General features: G+C 41.9%; 1 protein-coding gene across 8 annotated transcripts in view; it reads right to left on the minus strand.

Annotated features, from left to right (window-relative positions):
* TTLL5 (tubulin tyrosine ligase like 5) overlaps positions 1 to 26,735 on the minus strand; it is a 126,938-nt gene that overhangs the window by 98,074 nt on the left and 2,129 nt on the right. For 5 of the 8 annotated variants that reach the window (XR_004241067.1, XM_032113471.1, XM_032113476.1 and 2 more), the window contains exons 3-12: positions 24,336 to 24,445; positions 22,450 to 22,532; positions 21,562 to 21,668; positions 20,896 to 21,026; positions 20,269 to 20,351; positions 18,201 to 18,270; positions 17,837 to 17,921; positions 6,248 to 6,349; positions 6,035 to 6,126; positions 3,863 to 3,970 (exon numbers count right to left, since the gene is read on the minus strand). Coding sequence is in view for 7 of the 8 variants with exons in the window: in XM_032113471.1 (XP_031969362.1) it covers positions 3,863 to 3,970; positions 6,035 to 6,126; positions 6,248 to 6,349; positions 17,837 to 17,921; positions 18,201 to 18,270; positions 20,269 to 20,351; positions 20,896 to 21,026; positions 21,562 to 21,668; positions 22,450 to 22,532; positions 24,336 to 24,445 (971 nt within the window). In the remaining variant the exon portion in view is untranslated. Of the gene's footprint in view, positions 1 to 3,862; positions 3,971 to 6,034; positions 6,127 to 6,247; positions 6,350 to 17,836; positions 17,922 to 18,200; positions 18,271 to 20,268; positions 20,352 to 20,895; positions 21,027 to 21,561; positions 21,669 to 22,006; positions 22,030 to 22,088; positions 22,157 to 22,449; positions 22,537 to 24,335; positions 24,446 to 26,735 lie in introns of those variants that run through there. The other 3 variants (XM_032113474.1, XM_032113472.1, XM_032113475.1) reach the window with 3 other exon arrangements.

A 26,735-nucleotide genomic window follows, 5' to 3' on the forward strand; every position in this document is an offset into this window, starting at 1 on the left:
CCTTATAACACTATGCAGGGATAGACCCCCCATTCCTATAGAAGCTATGACTAGAACACCTATCCTCTGAACTCATTTTACCCTTCAGATTCACCTGACAGTTTTGTTAAATTTGAAGATATAGTTAAATTACAAAATCTACCTTGCTCATCTGCTCATGATGATTTGGTGATCATCAGACCATCAAAATAACTGTCTTGAAGGCTACAGGCCTCCTGAATCTGATTGTAGCCAGAGGAGTCTATGAACAACCTTTTTCAGATTCCAATGGCATCTTTACATACTGGCTTCAAAGCAAAGACTGACGGTAACGCTATAAAAATAGAATGGATTAAGCTTTGCCAAAAAAAAAAGTAATGGTAAGGGAATCCCTGTTCAGCTTTTCTGTGACGTGACATGTCATGTAAGAAACCACAAAAACAGGGGAAATATGTATGGTATATGCATGGTTGCCTTAAGTCACTACGCATGGACTCCCCTCACATCAAGTAAGTGTGTGCAGAAATTCCTTAAGAATTTCAAATTTTTAATGCCCTGCAAAAGTCATAATGGAGCAGGTCAACACTGTTCAAAACTACAAAAGGCTTCCCCAAATAGGTCAACTGCCACTACTAAGAAAGTTAAATGTTCACGAAAAACAGCAACACAGGTGGTTGAGAAACTGGTGATTAGATACAAATGAAGACTTTTTAAAGTATTTAGCTCCAGGTCAGCACCATTGAAGTTATACAATAGTTTATTGTTTGCTTTTATCTCAATATAGATGTGCTTAGAAACAAAAGGCTGACCAATTCAGCCTTAGGACACAGAAGCAGCTAAATACGGAACTCATTGCTTTGGTGGGATCAATATGCCCATTACCCTATCCTGGCCTGCCTTCTAGAGCGCAGACAAGCTCAACAGTGTCACAGCTGGGTTTACTAGAACTGTAAATGAAACAACAGGACTTAAACCTGTTGCTTCTTTAGGCTTACATTTCAGTGAGTGCAGAAAATGGTGCTACAGTGGCTGCTGGCAAAAATATGTGCTGCACCCAACTGCCTTCAATTCATGCCCTACTAAACCATCCCACAGGGAGATTTTCATTCTGCCTGAAAGCAGGTCTTACTGCCTTTTCTAGCCTACCCAGAAGTGCTTACTTCAGGAGGGAGAAAAATGCAGTCAGTAATCAGCTTGGGCATATGCAGCCCTATTGTACCTCCTGTTCCACACTGAGATGTCACATCCCTCAAATAAGTGCAAAATATAGAAAGGCTCCAGAAGTAACACTCGACTCAGCTGGCAACCAGCTTCAGGACAGTGCAGTGATTTGGAGAGTTGTAGCATGCCCTCCTCTGGAGTTATTTACTGGTTAAAACAATTTTTACTAGGAGCTTAATTTTACATAAGGAATTATTAGCTAATCACAAAGAACAAAATAGAGGTTTGGGATCACTTTGTTAATAACAGTGCATGAACAAGGCAACAAAATCATGTAGTACTTGTAGTGTTTTCTGTGATGCACTTCAAAGCAACAAAACTGAGCATCCCAAGTCCTTTGAAAACTGATTATTGCTAGAATGCAGTAAATAGCTCACATTATATGGCCAAAATTGGACTCATTACACTACACAAACTGTCACCAGCACTGTGTTTTGACATTAGAAAATGAACCATCCTGACCTACCACTCTCATTTTCTAGGCAAGCATTGGTAGCAGGAACCAGCCTGTCTCACCAGTCTTATTTTACAAAATGAAGAAGCCATGGATAAATTCTCTTCCTTTAAATCTAGGAAACAAGTATATCACATATAAAAACATTTACTTGAGAAAGAACTGAAGGATGACAGCAGTACTAAACTGTTACAGAAGTAAAGCGGGCAATGTCACCTAGACAATTAAGTATTTGTGATTTAATTTTTAGGAAGAAAATGTCAATTGTACAGGAGTTCTATTCCCTAGAACAGCATTACAAACACTAGGATAAAATACAACTTAGTTATGTTTTTTAGAAGATTTCCAAACAAGACCCTTCTCTGCATCTGAATTTCAGATAAAGGTTTCTGAAGTCTGAGATACTTTTCACATGATCAGCCCTTATCAGGACACACACTCAGTTTCATTGTTCACAGCTCAGAATGAAAAAAAACCAAAAACAAAAAACCCAGGCTCTTGTAAGACTCTACATGCTGCCTTGAAATCTTCATTCCCAGTTTTCTCCTTCATGCTAACAGCTATGAACTGAACCATTATGAGCATTTCCAGCTGAAACTGAATATTTACAACAAGGTTAAAAGTGGTACAACCAAAAAGTGTCAGAACAAGACACACAGATGACAAATGAACCATATAGCATGATGAAAGTTCAAATCCTTGAGACAAGGACCACCACTTAATTGTGGGGGAAGGTGGCAGAAAGTACTGAGCTCTGGAAATGCCTAAGTCTCCCTAGGGAAGCAGTATGGCTCCTACTTAAGCCCTCTTTCCTGGGAAGCTCTTAATTTATGTTTACACTGAAATAAACAGAACAAAACAGTTTATTTGTGGGGGACCATCTGAGAGGGTGGTTAGTGCAGCCCTGGGGAGGCAGCAGGAAGTGGGATAACCTCAGAGCCAGGCCCAGCAGAAAGTACATGAGGAACATTAGTTTCCATACACACAGCTCAGAGGAATCTAGAGATACAACTGAGGAAGGAAAAGGGAGAAGCCAAAAAAGAGGCAGCTAAAGTGGTTTTGGTGTGTCTTTTTTTTCACCTAGACAATAAAGTGCCATTTCACTGAGCCTATTATCTAACTCGTAAATCCCCATGTATGACCAGGTCCTTCAACTTTGAACAAAGGCATGAGAGTCAGTCAGGAGAAACTATGGTGGGAGCGGTAGCTAGTTTTGGGAGGTAACTAAACAACCTATCAGTCATGGCTCCTTGATTCCTGACTGTCTTATCACCCCCAAATAGCCAAACATGCATTTGTGCTGGAGTGTTGAAAGCTGTGGAATTGTCAATACCTAAGTGTAATGCAAGGACCACATAAATGGATTTATTTTACCTTTCACAGCTAGTTTAAATATAAGTCCCAATACCTAAACACAAGATAGCTGAAGCCAAGCTTGGCCTTTGGTTTAAGCACTGACTGCGACTTCATCTTCGTGCATGCATCCACATGAGTGAAGAACGGCTAGGAGCAGGAGGAGGCCTCTTTAGGGAAGGCTGGGAAGCAGCCACTGGAAAGTGGGAGAAGGCACACTGTGGTACCAGCCGCTGCTTTCTGGAGCTCGTCCCAGCATGTGCTGGCAGCGAGCTCTCCAGCCCCTGGGCCAGCACATAGCTGCGCGCAGCTCCTGCCAGCAGCGGGCTCGGACGCCCCCACGCGGCACAGACCATCCGCCGCCACCGGCATTCCAGGCGCTGCCACACACGTTCTCTCCCCGTCCTCGCACGAACGCACGCACGCAGGAAAATGCAAAATTAAATTGCGTTAGATGGTTCAAGAGAAAATAGCAAATGCTCTAAAAACGTGTTTAATCACCCACAGCCGTTCTTTGCAAGGGCACCAGTAAATCACCAACTTCCCAGCACTTCCCCAAGTTCCCCTTCAAGTCCCTCTCATCATTATTACATTTTCATTTTCTAGCACAAGATTGTGATCAATGGCACTGACACAGGGTGAACTAAGATTCACTGGCCCCTGCCCTCACCGAGGTTTATGCTGAAGAAAATAAACAAAACAAAACAACCAAAATAGGATCCAGCTTCCCTGCAAATAGGGAATGCGTATTTCTTCCCTGCAATGGGGAATGCGTATTTCTCTCTAGCATGACAAAACTGGAGGTTCCAAACAGTATTCAAGAGGCAATCAACAAAGACGTCCCCAGTGCCTTACCAAAACAGCTGCCGCGATGTGAAAGAAAACTTTTACAAGCTGAAGCAATGGACAGCTCAGCAGAAACTAGTGTCTTGATAATCAGGTCCTCCACGTTGGCCATCAGCGCTGCAGGGGGAGGGAGGCAGGGGATGAAAAAGGAAGAAAGTAGATTGTGAAGTAACACACAATATCCAGAAAGGCATGAGAATATGTATATGGAGACACATCTTTGTGAATCAAAGCACATGAGACCCTATGGATGACAAAGCAATGATGCTTGGAAATCCATGCAAGCCTAAGTATATAGAGACATGCATAGTATCCTAGTGCAAAAATACTCACAAATGAGAATGTGAGAATGATAAATGTGAGTGTATGTACAGTGCAGGTAAGCAGAAACATATGGCAAACACATCAGCACAAGTCAGCTGGAGTCTGACCGCTGCCCACTCAGAGTATTAGGAAGGATTAAACAAGAGTTAAACAAGAGTGGGTTAGTGAGATAAGCCCTCAAACTTACAGAGAATAAGCCATAGCCACTGAGAGATAAAAATCTTTCTTGTGAACTTTTATGAGATAAGTGTTTTGTGTGACACTGCACCTTCCTCTAAAGCAGCTGTTCCCATACCAAATTTCATAAATCTTTTCAAAATTATATGACTGGTGACAGCTCCCAGTCCTGCTGACCTATAGATAACCCACAGTAAGAAAGCACTCTCCAGCTCCAGCATGAGCCTGTGAACAGAACTCAGGAACAGGAATCTAAGCAGACAGAGGAAGCAAAAGGCAAGAAAAGATGCACATTAGACGTAGACCTGGATTCTACACTGGACTTGGGATGAGTCATGCAATAGAAAGAACACCACACTGGTTTTGTTTTCAAGGACAAGCAATAGAGAAGTGAGAAGAGGAAGAAATGAACAAATACTGGAGTCATAGGCTCAAAAGTTAGTAAGGATGAAAGGACAGCCTTCCCCACCCCTCAAAGGGAGCACAAGCAAATCCACACAGACATTTGGCAATCCCTGCTTCAAAGAATATCTTCTACAAACCACTTGACTAGAGAGTTTACTTTAGGTCTACAATTACTATTTCTCATGCTCAGATGACATGCAGAGACCTGAACAATTACAGAAAGAGCATGCAAGCAAATTCAGATGTGAACTTCTGTACCAGAAAACAACTAAGTGAAACCAACACAGCATGGAAACATCCCAGCACACATAAACAACCCAGAGCACAAAAACCCTGCCAGCCCAGACAAGGCCAGCACTTTTCAGCCAGCATTCTGCCTCCCTATGACCAGAACCAGATGCATCAGAGAAAGGTGCAAGTCTTATAATGGATAGTTAAGGAAATCTGCTTGCATTGCTCAGTAGTTTACTTAATTATTAAGAGTGTGTATTTTATACTTGAGGTTGGGGTGAGGTGTGGAGATGTATCAATATTAATAACTATGCATTCACAGCTTGCTGAACACATATGGTGCAAGGGATTGGACAGCCATGCACGCATATGATGGAAAAAAAGTCTACTTCCATCTGAAAGCCAGATTCAAACCCCTTTCTCCAACATTCAAGTCTTCCTTGGCAACATTTGCAATATGGGCCATAGCTGCCATCAGTAGTTTTACTGATGCCTCAGTATCACAGGTAATTTATCCCTTAAAGGATATACTCGGATTCTGCTCTGCAGATGCAGTTACTCCCAGCAGACCTGGCAAAGGTGTGGAAGAGGGAGCTATTTTATGAGAAACACAGACTAAATGAAAACACTCAGCAAAAACCTGAGCCATGGAAAGATGACACCACATCCAAGAGTCATTCAAACTGGCACAGTTGTCCAGAGGTTGGTCACTCATCAGACTGAACAGGCCATGGGAGCAGTAGAGGGAGGGAAGCTTTTAGAAGGAATGGAATGACCTTAAGAAACGGGAAATGTAGGTAAAATATTAAGAAACACACCCTGAGAAAGTCTCAGAATACTAGTTGCAAGAAGGAAGGGGTTAGACCTTATCTCTGGGGATAGGGAATAAATGCACAGCTCTAGTGAGTAAGGAACAGTGCTTCCCTCCACCCTGCTCTGGTGCTAAATGGGATTTGCTGGGGCTCTTCCTTGACTTCTTAGAATTCACACTAGTGAGATGATCAAGATCCAACAAAGACATAAAATAACAACATTTCTACTGACCTGCAGTGTCTCTCCCCTCTTGTTTTAAGTACCTCAGCATTGCACTCATGCTCCACTTGTTTCCATAATCCTCTACTTCAGGATCATCACAGCTAAAAATAATGAACGAAGGAGATTAAACACCACTGGCCTGCCGCTATGGGTCAGCATTAGACCAACATAGGTAAACTGACCCAGCCTCTAGAGAGTAAGTTCCATTTTCCAGCCAAGTACCTGACATAATCTCCACTCTTCTTGTTGACACTGTAGTTGGTCAGATGCATGAACTGGTTTTTAATGTTCTTGGATGCCTGGTCATACCTCACTGTTGCAAATCTGCAAAGAGGAATAAAAATTCACAGTGTTTCTTGAACAAGTGGCATTCTTGCTAGATATAGCAAGCATGTCACTACAAACCACAGACTACCACACAGACCACTCAACAGCAACAGCTAGGGAGAGAATGCATGTAATGAAACTTCATCAAATGCAATCTTTCCTTACAAAAAATACAGTTTATCCTCAAAGGACATATCAAGCAAAAAATAATGTAATAGAATGTGAATATAATGTAATAGAATAGTTGCAGCTGGAAAGGACCTACAACAGTAATCTAGCCCAACTGCAATCATTTTCTTATACTACATGTAATCCTAATTCAATACATATTTTAGGCCTCAGACTTTGGAGAAAAATAAATTTTAAAAAAATTGAGGGCAGAATCCAGAGCGTCTGGTTGGTAGAATGACCAATATGAGCCACTGATAATCACCACAGCTCATAACAGCAAGCATGTTCCAGTCCAAAAAAAACAGCAACAAAAAATCAACAAGAGAAAAAACACCTTCACTCTGACAATCCTCCTGTACCACAAGAGCTTAAGATGCCAATGTCTCAAAAGAGATAAAGAGAAGTAAGAAAGGATAAGGGGAGAGTCAAACACAGGCTGTCCAAAGAAGCCCCAGCAAGAGGAGAAGTATGTACCAAGGAGAGCAGGGTTAGCTGCATAACAAGTAGAGTAGATATGGGGGAAGCCTCAATGCAGGAAAAAGAGACAGGATTCAGGAAAAATGGAAGAGGGAGAGAAAGTTGGATCATCTGGTTATGCAATGAAATAAGGTCCAGAAAAGAATGCATCTCCAATTTTTTCATTAACAGTCATCTCTCTTCATCTTTCCCTAATTATTTTCCAAAGTTCAGAAGAAGCTGAACTATACAAAGACAGCTAACAAGTTACACACACACAAAAAAAATCCTTCCTTTAGAAAGAACTGCCAAAAACCCAAAGATCTTATTTCTCACTTAAAATGATGCCACTACTGCCCTCATTTGGCAGCCATTTTGAGAAATACCTGTTGCCGTAAGAACTATACCAGCAAATCCATGAAAATGCTTAAACTTATCCTTAAACACACATGTGGAAGGCAGGGGGGAAAACAAAGCGCCCATGATATAACTAATTTTAAGTGGCAAGGTTAAAAGAGTGAAAAATATTTTGCACCGTATTTTTCTCAGCTTTAACTACATATGAAGTAAGAGCAGCTGGCAACAAAAGCATTTGGAAGTTTGGATCCCCTTTCCACATATTTCCACAGCTTAAAGTATTTGAATTTCTTTTCAGTTTAACTGTAAGTTTCCTGGATTTAGCACTTCTGTTTTGAAAACAGTGACAAAAGCCCTATCATATATTTTGTTCTTAATTATGACTTCATCATCTCCAACTTAACAATCATTTACTGGCAGCATACTGAAAGTGTTTGTTGAATTATACATTCAGCCAGATCCTGGAAGATATTGAGCGCAATCAGAGAGCCATTTCAAGTCATGGCTCCTTTGGTACTTTCAAGCAGAGGGCAGTTAGGTTCACCATGCTTTTCAGCTTATGCTTTTAATTTGTCATCCTTAAATATGAGAACAGGAACCCCTGGCAGACACAGACAATACTCTAAACCACAGTATTTCTGTACCTTCAAATGCTTGCCTTAGCTTCCTTCTACAGAGGCCATCCTTAATTACTAGGTGGTCTGAGCTCCATGCTCAGAATTTTACATTTCCTTGGGGACTGCTTATTCAGAAGATATTTCACTGTGCTCTAGAGTTCTCAGTACATAAGCTTTCTCTTTTACTAGGATGCTACCATCTTGAAGGACATCATGGGGAACTTCAGCAGTGCATCGAAAACCTCCAAAGCATTAAATTACTCATATCTACTATGAAAAAAGTCCAAGCATTAAACAATATAATCCAATGCTTAATACATTCACCCAGAGCTGGTTTGACCAGCCTGCAAATGGAAAGTCCAAGCTATTTCTAGAGCTTCTATCAATAGCCTCTGGATGTCAGAACAGTAACAGATCAGAAGTATAATGCTAGCAAATAGCCCACACTCCTTACACTTTTGTGCTTTGCACTTGCTTGAGATGGAAGAGTATTACTACCTCTGAAATACCAGTCACAATTAACTTCAGTACTCTACAATTCTACAGCTTTTCAGAATATACTTTACTGTATCTTTCTTCCACTGTAGTAACTATGCTATTCATCCACCATACTTGCTCTGTCCAGGAAGGACAAGAGACTTGCATGCTACAGAATATGTCTTGCTTCAGCAGAAATTTACCTGTTACTTTAGAGAAACCAAGGTCATAGGAAAAGGCCTTACAGTAATAGGGAAAAGTAGAAAAACAATGCTTGTAAAATTTTCAGGCTGTTAACCTGAAATTAGAATAAACTCTTGAGGAATCATTATAATCTTTTAGAAGATGATTTCATTTCAGGCCAACACTCTTTTCCAATTTCATTCTGGGCCACTATTAAGAATAGAATATAGGCTACTTAAAAGATATGAGCCAAGATCCTAAAAGCAATTCAAAAGCTATATGCTAAGCAGTGACAGAAAATACAGGGCAGGCCTCATGTTTTCCCAGTAACAGAACTTACCACTGGCATATGCTGCAATATTCTGCATGAACTATTTTTCTAAACACTAAAGGCTTCATGCCCAGGTGTCTCATATTGCTATAATCCAGCCAAAGAGTGATGAAGGCACAAGTACATGAGTCCAGATCACCATCTGCCAGGATAGGACTGTTTCTGAGCCAAAGCATTACTCATGGATGCTGCTATGTGGGAGCCTGCAATCAGACAAGAATCCAAGAGCACTCCTAAACCAGAGGCTGGACTGTCCACATGTGGAGGCCCATCTTCAGCCAAAAGAGACCATTCTATCAAGGGAAACTCATCTAAACACTATCTTCTGCTTACTAATACCATCTTTTCTTACTCTGCTTCAAGCAACTATCATTTTCCCCCACTGTGATCTGTTCCTGTCCAAGTTCTGGACTACTCCGTAGGCCCTGCAACGCAGAGACCCAACACACTTAACAGGCATTGCTGATAAAGTGTGTGTGGGCTGAGTGGTTCAACAACCAGATTCACACTGCTTTTAATTCTTACACAGAATTTTCCTGCAGGACTTGTCAAGTGGAAAAAAAAAAACTAGGAAAAGGTAAAATTTTCCACTATTAGTCAGACAGGAAGGTTTTCTGCCACTTCAGTGCATTCTTCTGTCCCCACTTCATCTAAACCAGCAGTTCTTATTGTTAACAATGTGAAATATTATGCAGGTAGCCAAGAAAGGAATGGATGTCTGTTCTGTATCCACCATCAGAAGGATATCAACTCTGTTTTGGCCTGAATTCAGATTTGCTTTCTCTGTAACTCAAGTTCTAACCACCAGTTTTCAAAGTTGGATGACTGAACTTTCTTTTGCCTACGTACTTGGAGAGGGTGCAGAGGAGACAGGTAGAAGATGCAAGAGGAATGGTCCTCTCTGATAGCATCAACCTGGGTCATCTCTGAGATACTGATTACACAGAGATAATACCGTTCACAGCAGCAAGAGCATAGGAAGCATCTTCTATGGGGAATTATAAGGTAGAATTGGTTTGCGAGCTGTAAAACCTGCCTGCAGAGGCACATGGCAGCACAAAGGAGCACATGGCGGCACAGAGAGGCTTGTCTCCACCGGACCCTGGGGAGACATGGCAGACCCCTACGGAGAAGAGCCTGCCAGGAGCTGACAGACAGGTGAACAGCGAGTGACCACCCCATAAGAGGACATTGAGAAAGTGTGTTGCTGATGTGGCAACATGGGATAGCTCATGCCATATAAGGAAATACTGTGCCTTAGCAAAGTGTATAAAACCAACATAGTCCTTTGAATTAACGATTCAGATCCCCTGCCGGTCAGGGTCCGTGATTCAATCGCCAACAACCTTCCATGTCCTGATGTTATGTACTGCTTGTATTCACTGTCCAAAATGAACTGCAAGTGATACTAAAGATACTCACTTTCATTAACTTGTTTACCTGGCCTTACTGCAGTCCCATTCTCTCAAAGATCCTCCCCTTCTAATGAATTTTGTCCTTTTAAAGACTGAGGAAAGGGCTAAGTTAAGAAAATTAAGGACATATTCTAACATGGTATACAAGAGATTAGATTCCAAAAGCCTCTACGCAGAAATATTATAGGAGAGCTTTTACCCCAAAACTACAGCTAGAAATAGGAAAGGTTAAATTGAGGTTGACGCTGCACTGTTCAGTTTCCACACAAACTGCTGCTTCCCAGGCAGAAGTAGTAGCAATCATATTGAACAGCCATGGCAGCCTCCCTCCCTTGCACTGCAGCTTCTCTTTCCCCAGCAGGACAGAGGAGATGCGCTTCATTCTGAATTCAAAGCTTAGACTAGAGAAGTGACACTCACACATTCCTTTGTTCTGATACATCTGCTCATGTCTCAGCTGGTCACACCCAAGTCACGCAGGCGGATGCCATCTTAGATGAAGGCAACAACCCATTCTCTACACCAAAAACTACACACTGCTACACAGCTCACCATCACCAACAGCACGTTTCCCTTCCCTCTAGCTTCTTGGCTCAGAGAGGAAGAAAGAGCAATCAAAAGCAAGCAAAAGACTGGAAGTAGTAGCAGCAGGTAGCCGGGGAGCACAAAAAGAAAATTACGGGAAAAATCCTGACTAATTCCTTCAGACTCCAGAATTATGCTCAACCTCCAGACTAACCATGTAACATCTGGAGACATCCCAGCTCTCTGCCTCCTTGTCATGCTTCAGTTTCACCTTTGGTATTCAGATACTGACAGATTCTAGTCTTCCCTCCTTTTCTTGTAAGAGTTCATTAAAAGCCTAATGACCACACTTAAGCTCCACCTTCAAAAGGTCACCTTCTCCACAAGTGCCAATGCAAGCTTTTTCCCTGCTCACCTAGCAATCTACAAAACATGTCAGAGCTCACACTGAAAAAGTCCCCAAATCCACCACACCAAATTTTGGCCCATAATCCACACCTCTACACCACCTTAGCCCAAACAACTACATTTTTACTGTCAGTTTCAGGCAGGACATTACCCAAGGGATTGTACAATGCTCTTTGCCTTATCTCCAGAATTACTTCAGGAAATGAATTAACCACAAGGTAAAGTTTGCAAGTCATTTCAGGAACATATAAACTGGATCATTAAATATTTACAGAAGATGTTACATGGTTTTGCATGAAACTTGACAGCTCTGGAATGCTTATTTGAGGCATCTAGTCAGAGCCTGGGAAAGGAAGAGGAGAAGAGAAAAGACTCTGGAGTGGGAAGAAGGAAAGAATAGTTAATCCCTCTTCTCTCAAATGAGTGCTACGAAAAAGCACACATTATGATAGACTTTTCCATGACTGCACACAGAGTTCCTGCATAAATGTCCTGGAAATAAATCGCTGTAGTGCTTTTACAAGCATGCTCCTCACGTTTTACGCTTGGAGTCACTTTCGCAGTCCCTCATTCCTCCCCATGGATCAGACTTTAGCCTCCCTGTTAGTCTATTAGCTGCCACTTTATTTAGGGAACATAGTTCCTTTACAGTACAGGACAGAAAACAGAAGTCTAAAGACCATCACAATCCCCCTACCTCCAACATTAATATGTTTCACAGCATCCACCCGATAGGTCAGTTAGCAATCGAGTATGAACAGGAGCTAAATCTTGTCAGGGAATTACTAAACATAAAAAGGAGCTTTTGTGACTCCTCTTCGATGCCAGTTTTGCTAATCAAAGCTGAATAAAATTACTCAAACAGTTCTATGTTAAAGAACAAGAGCCAGGAGCAGTTTTACCAGATGTCTGCAGGAACAGGGGGGAAAAAAGACTTTTTTTAATCTTTTCACAACAAATTTGCATGTTTTCATCTTATGCATTGCCATTAACAAGATTTTGAACCTTCAGAACACAAGAAAACACCATAAGGTTGACCAAGCACTGGCACAGGTTGCCCAGAGAGGTTGTGGAGTCTCCCTCCTTGGAGATACTCAAAAGCCATCTGGACATGGTCCTGGGCAACCAGACCTAGGTGGCCCCACTTGAGCAGGGGGGTTGGACCAGATCCCTTCCAACCTCATCCACTCTGTGATTTGGTGAACCTCTCATGTTCTGTTTCTCATCGTACAGACTGTCACCAAGAGCTGACCAGCTTTAAAAACTGCTTAGTAGCCTGTCTGCTAAGCACAACAGTAGGGTCATGCAGTTACACACCTCAGTGATTCAGTAGTTATCCACCTCAGTGATCTGAATCTGATTATCTTAATTAAAAAGTAAGGAAGCAACATAAAGTCTTCTGGCTTGATGCACTATCTACTGGCCGGAAGCCCAGCAGGTACATCTAGTGAATAACACTGCTGCACAGCTTCTGCATGGGGCAATGTCTACGGAAGTGGCTGTAGCCTGATCCCAGGTGTCCATGCAGAAATAAATGAGTTACATTCCCTAAGGAGCAGAGGCTGCTGGGCAAGAGGGATGGGGCTGCTGTGGCTGGCTCAGCCAGCTCTGGCCTAAGCGCAGCCTGTGAGCTAATGTGAATGCCTTGGCTCAAAGCAAGCACCTGAATTCTTTGGAAACCACAGGAATCCAGCACAGAAATGGTGAATATCCCAGAGGAGCCAGTATCAACTAGGAAGCCAGGCTACTGAAGGAAGGGTGTCGCGAGACTGAGTGGTATGAGCTCAAGTGGCAGCATGGCAGCTAGTGGCAGGTGTTGTGGAGCCCAGCTGTCTAACCCCAGAGCGAACCCTTTTGTCCCACTGGAAAGTCTCCCCAAGGAGCTGCTGCTCCTTGGGCCTTTTGCAAGAATGTCTGGGTTTCAGCTCAGTTTTGCCTTTCCCTTTTCTCTAATCTATTTTTCAACTTCAGTGTAAATCTGAATGACAAGTTCCTGATGGTCTAGGATCCTTCCAGCTATTAAAGCTCAGAAATAGGGCTGTCTAAACATGGTTTAGGAGAAAAAGTAGTCTATCGAGAAGTCTCCCCAAAATAAGGAGCCATTTCACTATGAATTCCCCACACTATGTGTCAAGCCCCCATTATGCCTGCAGACACCAAGCAAGAGAGGTCCACCAGGCTCCTTTCTGTCCCACACAGAAGGAGGGGAAGTTAGACAGGAGAGAGAACTAGCAAAACAGGGGAGGTGCACAAACAGCACAAGCTATTCCTGGCCCTATGTTCTCTTCAGCTGTACTTCAGGCACAAGTCAGGCTTGTTATTCTCTACGTACATGAATGCCCCTCCAAAAACCAGCATAATCCACCAATTCAGCAGTTGGCTCTAAGGGAAGCCTTGGGACTCCCACATAATTGGGCTTGGTGAGTCACCTTCAAAAGCATGTCAAAGTTTATAATTAAGACTGTAGTTTATTCACAATGTACCTCTTATTCAAACTATTCTTATTCAAACTAAGATATAAAAGGTATGTCAATAAATATATCGCCTGTTTTGGAAATCACAGATAAATAAAACTACCAAGATTTTTAATGTATGGTTGAGTGACAGAATTACACCCTCAGGCAAACCTGGACCAAGCTTGCCATGACCATCTCATTTTCCAAACCTATACCTTCAATGCAAAGGCCCCAGCTACAATTCTCCAGGCTGTGATCACAGACACCCAATCTAGATTATAATTGTCCTTTCCAGTACAAAGTTACTAAATATCTGCCAATTTAACAGATGTATGGCAGCACACTGTGTCTACTTTTTTTTTAATATGTACTAGAAAAGTGTTCAACGCACTTTTCAATCCAACAGGAGGATCTTAAGTCACCCAGTGCTGCTTTATGTCTTAAGAACAGCTTCAGTCTTGTTTCAAGCCTCAAGAGAAAAAAATCCCCACCCCACTCCACTCCCTCCAAACAGATCACTGAATATCTCCAAATGAATCTATTAGCAGCGTTCCTTCTAGAGGTGCACCAGGCATAAAATATGCAAGGAGTTTTGATAGAGCTCGAGGGAGGCACGACTAGAAAAGCTGTATTGTAACAAAAGATAAAAACAGAGCACATTCATTGATACCACTCTTAATAACTCTCCAGAAGTCTGATAGTTGGCTCTGTTCACCTATGGCTCTGTCCCCTTATACAGCTTATTCCACATGGAGTAGGGCGGAAATAGCTAGAAAATGAACCTACTCAACATCAGTGCTTCCTAAGTTCTACTCAGTATTCTTTTAGAGGATAAACAAACAAAAAAACACTAACAAAAAATACCACAAACAAACAAACAAAAACCCCTGACGCAAACATTTTGAAGTCATTATCTTCCTGAAAAACTGCATTAAAAAAAAAAATAAAAAAGAGAGAGAGAACTTTGGCCAGGGCAAACCAAATAGTTATTTGGTACTTCCAGCACAACAGCTGAAGGCTCTGTTACACACATCTGGGTACATACCCTTCCTATCTCCTTCAGAGGAAACTTGGAAAGTGAAATAGAAGGTACAAAAATGTTGGATCCACAATCCCTTCCTTCTCCTCAGCTCTGAAGCCTCAAATTCCACTCTAGATCATGTCATGACAAGTCTAGCTGTGCCAGAAGAAACAAGGCCTGAGGAAATATCTAGTCAAACATCACAAATGTTTGTTATACCAAGTTTATTCCTTGTAAAGATCATTACATCTTATGGTTTCCTGATAGCACTCCTTTTTTGGTAGAGGCCATCAAGTTTACTGAAACAGTCAGGTTTGTGGAATATGGAAATATTGGAATATGCAAAGCAAAACACTACAGAGGAACGTGACCTTTCAGACAGACTAAGAAAACGGGAAAAAAAAAAAATTAAAAGACCAAGCCAGGTCACCCTTATTACACTTCAGAGACTATCTGCCTTCAGAAAGCAAATTCAAAACATGGAAGTCATCATAGTGCACCTCAAACACCAGCTGAGGTTCCAAAACCAGATTGCTCTGTTCTGCTGGTAGTTTTCACCTTAGATTGCTTCTATACCACCTTGGATTCCAGACCCTGACATTACCTCCCAGTTCTCTGCTAGAAATTGCTTCTACCCTTAAGCAGCATGGGGTCCTTTTCTTAAGCAAAGAATTAAAAACAGCTTCTACTCCCCAAGGTTGAAACATTTCCCTCTCCCTGCACAGCTAAACTTTTGTCCCAGCTTTAAACCAAAGCATTACAGTATGTGAGGCAATTACAATGCTCTCTCCCAGCACATAACTCACATTTTAAAATGAATGACAAAACAGCTAAATAGGAAGCCATACTCCAGTAGCTCCAGGTTCTTCACCTCTCACCAACTGAATCTGCAAATGCAGGGCATGGGGAAAATACAAATTGGTACAACTGAAATCCACTAGTGCCATCTGGAGGCCACACAGAAGAGCCCACCTAAACTTTCATCAGCCTCTGCTCACCTTGAGTGTTGTCCTCCAAAGAGAGCTTGCCAGCACTTGCTGCAGGAACATACCAGCTGTACAGCCACAGTAGATGTGAAAAACTTAAGAATAATGAAGGATACTGTCTGCAGTAAACTTATAGCTTCAACTGCAAGTCTTTTGCCATAGCTGACACTTGAGCTGAAACTGCTCAGTGGGCAGTTGCAGTTTAGTAACAGAACCAGAGCTACTCTCCAGAGTCAGGACCCTGGAAGAGGGATAACAGCTCATTATTTTCATTTCCTCTATACTTCTTCCACAGTTGTACTGGTAGAGCTGACCATATCACAAAGTAGCATTAAGATACCTAGTGGCACATTTAGTCTGCATATACTATCTACCTCTCACAGAAAGCTGAAGGATGGCATGCAATTTGAAAGAAAGGAAAACTTTAATTAGTAATACTGTGGTGTCTTGTAGATATATGTTCCACTTGTCATGTGCGTCAACACCATGTGCACCAGATTTGATTACAGTTTAAACAAATGGAATCTAAACACACATAAAACTGCTAAGGATTTCAGAACACTGAAAAGTGATTTGCAAGTATTGCTGCAAGATGGGATCTTAGCAATTGAGAGTCCAGAATTGTTGAGACTGATGCTTCTGAATGGAAACCCAGATACGCACTTCTACGCTCTTACCCTCATGCAAAATATGTTACTCTACTGGCAAAAATGCACACTTATCTTCAGAGTAGAACACTTGTGTTTATACAGATGCATTTTTCCAGAAGTAAACTTCTTTGTTACAAAATCAGCAGAACCACCTTTAAGATATTAATGATGGTGCAAATCCTATTTTTGAAGACCTGCTATGTACTGCCCATTCTGAGAACACGCTGAAAATCTATGCTATCTTGTTTCCCTCTTCACTTTCCAAAAACATGCAATATTAGCAGCTAACAATTTAGTTGCCAGTTCCCAAGAGAAAAGTCTTGCATGCCTGGCATGTTTAAGGCTCCCTTTCTAAAGTGAATATAGTTGTCAAGCTTTCCACTTATAAACACGAGCTTCCCCTTTCTGCCTCCTTTTAGGGAAAAAAACGTGTTCACATTATCTTTGCAGGCAGAGGCACATCACAACACACCTGAAGGGTGTTCATTGATTTAATGGATATTTCTTGTGGGATCATTATTTATGTATCCTTTGGGACTCATTATCTTCTTGGGACAACGATAATTTGGATTCAGTATCTACCCAAGTCAGAGCCATGTCAGGCATGAACCCTAGAGATATTCTGAGTACATCAGATGTGCTTGTAAGAAAGATACAGCATTACTTAGAACTGTTGCTGAAGAGAATCGTGTGGTGCTCTTTTCTCAAACATCACTACCGTTAAAATTCTGATCTGTTGGGAATTCAGAGGGGTGATTGCTTCAAATATACAGACAAATATTTTGCCAAACTTCTGTGATGAAGAAAACCAGGTATTTTTGGAAGACAAGTGTTGATTCTAGGGAATCTTAGGTATCTTTCATGGCTTACACGCAAAAGAAAATTGTTATCTTGCAGGGTAAAAACTGTGAACTAGCCTAAAACCACTTACTGGATACTGCAGAAAATACAAATACTGACCTAAAATTTAGAAGAGTCACTGAAAGTATTAAAACAAATACCAATACAGTCATTAACAGGTCTCCAACTACTTTTTTTTTTAGGATAAATTTGAGAAAGCTTGGATTCCCTTCCCCTTGGAGAATGGAGAAGAGGCCCAAAGGGATCAATAATCCCAAGTTTCAAGAAGAACTCAGCCTTAAGAATGAACATGCCAGTGATGATCTGTTTGGCCATTCAACCCTTGAGAGCGGAAAACTTGCTTTATTAATTATATATAAAAACAATAAAATCCCTCCCTCAAGATTCTATAATCTATATGAAGAAACCTGATGGGATGCAGCATGGTGAAGTATCATCTATTTAAACTCTGCAGAATTCCCTAACTGGCACTTTCCTCATTTTACTATTGTTTCAGGAGCAGAGAGACAAGCCAAGAAATGTCCGGATCACCAAGTGCAGGTGCACCGAAAAAGACGACTTCTCCCATACCTGGCCAATCCCTCCTCGTAGAGATAGACGACGAGTGGATCATAGGATGTAACCAGAACATAGAGACGCACATCAAACTTGAAATCTGAAATACAGTTGTCAAGAGTCGGTGACTGCAGTATCTTTCAGACATCATATCCAGTTGAGGAATTTCAAAAGAAACCATTATCTGCTGCTGACATAAGTGCCTGAAGCTATCCCAGCTGAAAAGCTTCCAGGTTTTAATGAATTCCCTAGTTACATTTGTCTGGTGCTAGACCAAGCTAGACCACTCAATTATTCAACTAAACTCCTGCAAAGGTTGCAGAGATCCTCAGATGCAGGGTTGGGGGAAGGGAGAAAAGCAATTCCTAAGCACACTCACCATCTATGAGCAAGGGATTGCTGATGTAACGAGACACCAGGATGTTGTCTTCCACAATAATTTGGCTTGGCTGTAGAAGAACAGAGAATTTAGGCGTGAAAAAACAGGATATGTAAGGAATAAGAAGAAATTAAACCAAATGCACCGTTTTTTCCTGCCTTTCCCTCCTAAAGCCACCCATACCAATAACTATGTCTGGGAAAGGAAGAAATAAAACCAAAATGAAAAAAACGTAACTGTCAGTCACAACACATTTAAGGTAAGTAGATCCTAAAGAGAAGTCTGGGAATTATTAAATTGCCAAAACAACCTGCCCATTGAATTTTCCAGTAAAATACTCAGAGTAGCATACAGATTTAACAGCCACATGGCAATGATGCAAAATATCCAAGGAAAAAAATCCCCACATCTAAGAAGTAACTGTTACTCTGTTTGCTTCTCAAGGATTTAACCAGACACACGGAGAAGGGGCTTAGAAGTCACAGGAAGGAGTATGTAACTATAGTTGGTGAGGACGTCACAAGTGAAGAAAATGACTCAACTTGTGATCTTTATAACTACATCCTGGGCTGGTATCCAACCTTTTTGCCTACCTCCTACTGAGTCTCAGTTCACAGCAGGAGCTCCCGTACCCAAAAGAAGCTACACTTGTTGCTCAGAACAGAAAGGTCTATGACAAATACACATCACAAAGTCATGGGATCTGTAGAAAAAGCTTTTACTTTTTGCTGTATGCAAGCCTCTCTTGTAACCAGTTTTAACTACTCAACAATTTCTTGCACAACATTTCCTTGCCTTCACTTTGCAAGAGGGAAGAGAACCACGGGATTCTGCCTTTATTCAATTTTGCATGTATACAGCCACAACACCAGCATCATGAGCAGAAAACCGAAGCATATGAAGTGCTTATATAGAATGTGAGAGAACAAGCTCAACTTCCCTCAGAACATCACATGAAAGTGACAGACTGCTCTATATGGATCAGGGAAATGCAAAGGTTTGTTATTTGTTGGGGGGGTTATTGCTGTTATCTAAAACTTTTGTGATGAGATTCTGAAAGAGACTCTTTTAATGGCATCTCACTGAAGGAAACTGGCCTGTGGGATGAACTAGCTACAATGCTTCTCGAACAGAAATACACAAAGGGATATTGGTCCCAGAAGGGTATTTTCCCCATGTCATGGCCAACTGCCATGTGAGCCTGAGCTCATTCCTCCCTTTCAAGCAAAGAAAAAACTGAGTGTAGCTCTGGAAATACTTACCTCATACACTTGGCGAATTGCTCCCTTATTTTATGGGAAATGATCCAAGCAGAGAACAGATGAGGCAGCATGACCCCTTTAGTGCAGGGAAGGCTAAAGGGGTTCAAATGAGTGAAAGCAAAATGACTCAACAGTCATTTTGCTGTTGAGCATATTTATTGGAATCCCCTCGTGTTTGGCTCCTGTTCAGATGTATTTGTTGCCTATGACAACCTAACTCCCTGCAAAGCCCACAAAGAGCAAAAGACACTAAAACCAGCACATTTGAGTTCAAAGAACTATCCCCATTACACCTCAGGAAGGACACACTGACCTTTAGATAACACAGCTTTAAGACTGATACACTGCCTACTCTATCAAGTTTCATTTAAACTGGTCTTTTCCATGGGGAAGTGGGGAGACAAGGGGTCTGTTTGAGGACTGTTTAGGTCACACAGGGAAACAGCTAAGGAGAGTTCTGGAAATCTTCCCAAGGTCAGCCTACAGTCAGCCACAATGAGAGCATGAAGCAGCGCGGCTTCCCAAACTGTCTCAGGGAGTATAAACTTGGTCCTAATAAGCTAAGACTTGAAGGTAGATTGCAAGATGAGCACAGCATACAAAGAGATAGACTGCTTTTGGTTACACAGGCCAGGCCCAGGCAGGCTTTGCAAGCTGCTCAGGGCTGTTGAACTGCTCACTAATATATGGCTGAAATTAAGAGTAAGGCCAATGTCCAGTTCAATGCCTCCAGGCCTCTTGCCTGGAATCCGACACCGTTTTGAAGACAGTGTTACTGGAGAGTAGTCCTTTCAGTGAACACTTACATTATTTACCAAGTAGACACCTCGACCTCTGGAAGATGCCACAGGCTTCACTATCCATGGGCCTCTGTCCCTAGAATAGGTACCTGGTTAAAAGAAAACAGCACAGGTCTGCAACATCTTCCATTTTGCTTATTAACAGAGGAGCAAGAATCAAGAATGTTGCCTACAGTAAAAGCTTTAGAGAACTCCCCAAGGAGATCAAAGTCTGCTTTTTCAATGTGTTATTTTACCCCTCTGGAATCACTGCAATTATTACAGCCCCTCCTTGAAGCCCCTCCTGCTGCTCTGATAGATTCATTCTTCTGCCCCTGTGCCTCCTTTCAGCACTTTTCTCTTCAGTACTCCCAGGCATTAGGCAGGGATATTGTGAAGCTGATCATCAACAACAGTGTGCACATAAAAACCCCTCAACTTTGGAGTCTTAAGCCCATATGCATGGAGTAAACAGCAGAGTATGAATTATATAAAAAAATCATATGGACTTTTTCTGCTGTCTTTCCAGCTTCCTCTAATTTTGTTGCCTTAACCACTGGCATGATCAAAAGGCTAGTATATTAAAAATAATTCCCTTCCCCCCACCCCCCATTATTTTGTTTCTTGTCTGGGCATCACCAGCCATTCACTTACTGCAGAAGTCCTGGTACTCTGTTGGGAGGATAAAGGTCTGAGGTAAGATATGGAATGTCTTGAACCCATGGGTCAGCTGCATTCGAGAAACATTCTTGTACAGTCTGTCCTTTCGTGTCAGTTCATATGACCTGGAGTCCCAAAACAAGAGTCTCTATCTATTTTTTCCCAACATTACAGCAACCCTTTGTCCTAGTTACTAAAGTATCTGTAGCCTTGTCAGATGTCTAAACCCCAACCTGCAACTACTCTTGAGCTCTTACTGCCTCTACCTTATGGCTGTACTAACATCAGCTGTAGCACTTCTTGCAATTCCCAAGACAGACTGAAGCACAGCAATCTGTTATAACGGTGGTTACAAACCTTAGCTGGAGACACAGGACTATCTCTCTAACTAAAAACCTGAAGTCACAAATAATTTAACAATCAAATAAAGAAAATAAAATTAAAAATCCAGCATTTGGGCTACAGACAAGCATTTTAACTCATATATTATTCCCCCAAAACCCCAAAGATCATTTAGAATGAAGACAGCATGTGACACTGGCCCAGTCTGTTGGGATTTTACAGTACCATGTATACTGTATTTTTCAGGGGTATATCTATGTTCAGACTTTTGCAAATCATCACAGAGATGTTCAACAAAACGTGGTATCAAGGCCTTACCTAGGGAAATGATTGACTTTCTGAATATCTGTAAGGGAGCGCAGCAAGTAGGGCTTCAAGTGTGATCCTGTCCACATGAGATTATAATCGGTGCTATTAGGGTGAACCTAAAAAGCAACATAATAAACACCACACACAAAAACATCAAACTAATGAAAAGCAACACCACTTGTCCCTAGATCTGCAAGGCAAAAGCAACTCTAGTTTAAGACAGTCTCCTCTACTATCTCTAATATAAGGGCAATTCAACCCAGCTGCTGCCCTAAGGTATTCCCATGCTGGGAAATAACCATGTCAAATTTTCCTAAAGAAACTTGTGAGTTTGTTATTTTCATAGACACTTTAAATGCAATTTTTAAAGCATTTTAAATCTCTTCAGGAAACTTGTCAGACCAATTCCTTAAGTTGCTGTTACTCAGGAAAAAAAAAAAAAAATCAACCATACACATCTATCAAATTGTCATTAGTTGTATACAGGACATTCTTTAGAGCAAGACAGGTGCTAGAAGAGAAGTGTGAAACACTACATCAATACTTCTGAGAGCTTGTAAAGGCTGAGAGATTAAATCCTTCAGATCTTCCCATGGGTGTGACACTGTAAAAGCAAAAAGAGAAAAAGCACATGACCAAACTTCAGCATTCCTTTTTCCCTATTTTTTCAGGCTTAAGACTAATGGGTTCTCCTTTGAGAGAGCAAAATCATGACATATCTTGAGTGTGACTAGCAGAGTACGTTAAACGAAAAACCTCAGGGGGGATGACAGCAATTTCCTGGTTCTAACCCTGCAGAGTTAAAAAAAAAAACACCAAAACCCACAAAAAATCCCAAACCATCATCATCACCTCCCAGCCCAGCACAAAATCAGATGAGAAGTTCATTGCACTCACCTCATGAAATCCATGGGCAGTCAGAATGCTCCGAACGAGCCGGCTGTCTGTTCGCACAATCTTATAGGACATGTGGAAGCGCTCTGTGAAGAGGCAAAGAGATATGGAATTAGAGTCTGCACCTGGAAGAATAAACCAAAGTCACTCATGCTACCAAAGAAAAGGACTCAGACAGTACAGCTGCATTTAATTCACAGAGCAGCACATAACAGGCAAGGGGAGATAAGAAATGCCAACATCAGCATCACTGAACTGACTTACATCAATCCTTAGTTATAATATAGTTGTATCACAGAACCCCATCATATAAAAATAAAGCACAGGACAGCTTAACAAATACCCAGTTTGGGTTTTTTTAAAATATTACATCATATAGACTGCTTTATAACACTCCAGACATGATTTCAGCTTTCTTCTCTATTCAACATCGGTATTCCTAGCTGTAAGTAATTATGTCTTATGCCCCTCATTGACATGGCTAGCTTACATGATTACTTTTTAGATCCTGAAAACCCAAGATAAAGCACCGAATTTTTGTCTACATCTCATCCACCTGTACTGATCTTCCAACAAATAACTGCAAATACAGTAGGAGATAAAGTAAATAGTAAATACAAGGAAATAAAAAGATAAACTCACTATGCAAGTAGAAAGTCATAAAAACAAAAGCAGTAAGCAGCCCTGGAGGTATAAGATAAACCAAAAGCAAGTAGCAAGACTAGAGGTCAGCTGTCATATAAAAGGATGTGGCAATCCATAAAAGATTTCAAAGACAATAGAGAAAGAAATTTCAATGCCAGAATACAGAACTGCCTAGAAAAGGCATTTTACAATTTGATTCAAACTGAGAATAAAAGGGTGAAGATTAGATTAAACTTCAGGAAATATGTTCTATCAACAAAAATAAGTCAAAAAAGTAGGAAGTATCATGATCAGGAACCAGACAAAGCTGAAGGAAATTTAACAAGTTGCACTATTCAGCAGTAAACTTGTTAAACCATGTGAGAAAAAGCAGAAGAGACCCCACGCTCCAGTAAAAATGCAAGTTACAATTACCATCAGCTTCTGGCACCACCCAAGTATATTTTTAACTCACATGAAAAGGAGCAGGAGTTTCCACATATAAACCACCTTCTCCACCCCTTACCCCAATGAGCCAGAAGCATTTCTGCTTGGATAGGATATTAGAAACGAAAGCACCAATTACCTAAGAAAGGAAAAAGCAAGAGAAGAAAAGTGTCAGCACCTTCACAAAAAGAAGCTGAGTAGATTTTAGCTTTTCTCCAACTCAGCACATCCAGAATGAGCTCTAAGCTGTACACACCCACAAGTACTAACTTTTCAAATCCAAAGTGACTGTTTGGCCTCTTTAGAGTCTCTCCCTTATTTGACACTAGACAGGTTTTGTCTTCCAAGTCAAATGCTGCCAGCAATTATTCTGTTTATGGCCTTCTCACAGTTACGAGGCTGTAGACTCAGGAATTTGTTACTACAGCTTATTATTGTTCAACTGTGGGGCTGTCTGCTTTATTTCCCAGTGAAATGCTCTCGAAATTCACTGCAATGATTGATTTTAAGGTCTTAGCTATAGTGAATTTATATCTTGGTTCTAAGTTCTAGCATGGCCTCCAAGTTCAATTTGCAAGCAGATCGTTCCAACTCAAAATGCATCAGGGCCCAGTGGAGGGACAGACACCATAATCCAAAGACATTATTATTCACCAATGGATTAAGCATTTCTGAATGTCTCAGTGGTCAGACACCAGAGAGGATTGTAATTTCTTTCCTACTATGTCCTTTTCCCACCACAAAGTGAAGAGAACATCCAGGTAAGAGACTTTTACCTCATGGTTTCAAGCCAAAAGCTGGCACATAGTAGCACCCACCTCCAATTAGACGGAGGTAGCTGTCCTTAGTCAGAATAGCGTCAGCATGAAACACCAAGACAGGGACCCGCCTGCAGCCACCACCGGTCCACTTGATACACGGATGATCCCTGAAATGACAAGACAGTTTAAGCAACTGCTGAGCCTCACACATGCAGCAGTTACTTACAATAACGACACAGCAAGTCTCCATACCTAACCCACCTAGCCTGTGGACAGGACATAAGCAAACACACTGGGGAAAATAGTGGAAGATTGGGGAGGAGGACTGTAAACATGTTTAAGCGACTTACAGCTTGGGTGTAGAAAAATACATGCAACATTGTAACTGTTGTCTATCTTTGTGTGTTTCACAAGTGGAGTATCTGAGGTCAGATAGCACAGGACTGCAGTAGACTTCAAGGCACCCTATCGAACATGCTTGAGACTCCTGCCCTACTGTGGGCAAAGTCAAAGCACAGTGGTAAAATACACCTGCAAGAATCCCTGAAAAACAGGTGCGAGCAGCAGCTGCGGTGATCCTCTAGCAAGGACCAAGCTCCACAGTGCCTGCCTCCCTGCTTGTGTGCCTCTGAGGCTGCTTTGGCGATCCCCCAGTCAGCAAGGTAACGAAAAGAAATCTACTCTTTGCATTTCAGCTGCAGTTTTGTGGTTGTACCTAAGCCCTGCCTGTGCTGACTTATACACACACATGCTAGGCATCTGTGGTGGTTCCAGGTTCCATGCTGGCTAGATGCCAGGCAGCCACCAAAGCTGTTCCGTCATTCCCGTCCACAGCTGGACAGGTGAGAAAAAATTTAACGGAAGACTCATGAGTTATGGGCAGGGAGGGATCACTCACCAATTACTGTCACAGGCAAAAGAGACTCGACTTGTGGAAACTAATTGAACTTACTACCAATCAAAATCAGAGCAGGATAACGAAAAGTAAATCAAATCTTAAAAAAACCTTCCCCCCACCCCTCTCTCATTCCCAGGCTTAACTTTATTCCTGAATCTCTACCTTCTTTCCCTCAGCAGTGCAGGGAGATGAGGAATGGGGGTCACAGTCAGTTCATCACATGTTGTTTCTGCCATTGCTTCCTCCTCAGGGAGAGTCCATACCCTGCTCCACCATGGGGTCCCTCTCACAGCAGACAGTCCTCCACAAACTTCTCCAATATGAATCCTGTCCACCAGCTACAGTTCTTCATGAACTGCTCCAGCATGCATTCCCCTTCCTACAGGGTGCATTACTTCAAGAACAGGCTGCTCCAGCATGGGTCCCCCACAGGGTTACAAGTCCTGTCAGCAAACCTGCTCCAGTGTAGGCTCCTCTCCCCATGGGTCTGGAGGTCCCTCCCAGGAGTCTGTTCCAGTGCAGGCTTCCCTTAGGATCCCAACCTTCTTTTGGGCATCCACCTGAGTGTGGGGCTCCTCCACAAGCTATAGGTGGATCTCTGTACCCCCACAGATTGTCATGGACTGTAGGGGCACAGCTACCTCACTATGGTCTTCACCACGTGCTGCAGGGAGTCCCAGCTCCAGCACCTGGAGCAGCTCCTTGCCCTCTGACTGTGGTGTCTGCGGAGTTCTTCCTGTCACATATTCTTACTCCTCTCTTCTCTGAGCACTATTACCCTCATGCAATAACTTATTTTTCCCCTTCATAAATATGTTATCACAGAGGTGTTTCTACCGTCGTTCCTGGGTTCCATCTTGGGCAGGACCATATGGGAGCATTGTCTCTGTCAGACACGGAGAAAGCTTCTAGCAACTTCTCACAGAACCCACCCCTGTAGCCCTCCCACTACCAAAACCTGGCCACTCAACCGCAATACAGCACCCTTGGTACTCAGCTATAAAGGGAGTCTTCTACACCACCCTCTTTTTGAGTTGGTCTTGCCAGTCCAAGTTCTGTTTAATTCTGTTTAGTTCTGTATTTATTTTACTGGGTATAATTTAGGAGAAGTCTCATGAGCTTTCACAGCTACAGTTCTCTGAATTTATAGCCTGAAAACAAGATCTATAATTCACAATAAACCACAACTGTTTGTATCCACACAACCAGACCTTGCAATGCAGGTTCCAGCTTCCAATTTTAGAACCACAGATCAGTGTAGTCTGCCTGGTTGTAATACTGGAGTCTGAAGTGCACAAAAAAAGCACTAATGAAGAGTGTGAGAGACTAGAACAGACTTGGCTCAACACAATGGATAAAGCTGTGTATTCTTCCCTTTCAATTCCTGTCAGATACAGCGGAATGCAAGCCCAGAATTCAAGAACGATGCCCCCCAGTGCACCACTTAAGCTACAGACTCTGAAATGCAGTGATCAGTTCTGTACAAAACAACAAGACTACACTAGGAAATATCATCTCCTCAGAGAAATTAAGGACACACCAAAAAAAATTAAGACCTG

Source organism: Corvus moneduloides, chromosome 6, assembly GCF_009650955.1.
Source record: "Corvus moneduloides isolate bCorMon1 chromosome 6, bCorMon1.pri, whole genome shotgun sequence".
Lineage (NCBI taxonomy): Eukaryota > Metazoa > Chordata > Aves > Passeriformes > Corvidae > Corvus > Corvus moneduloides.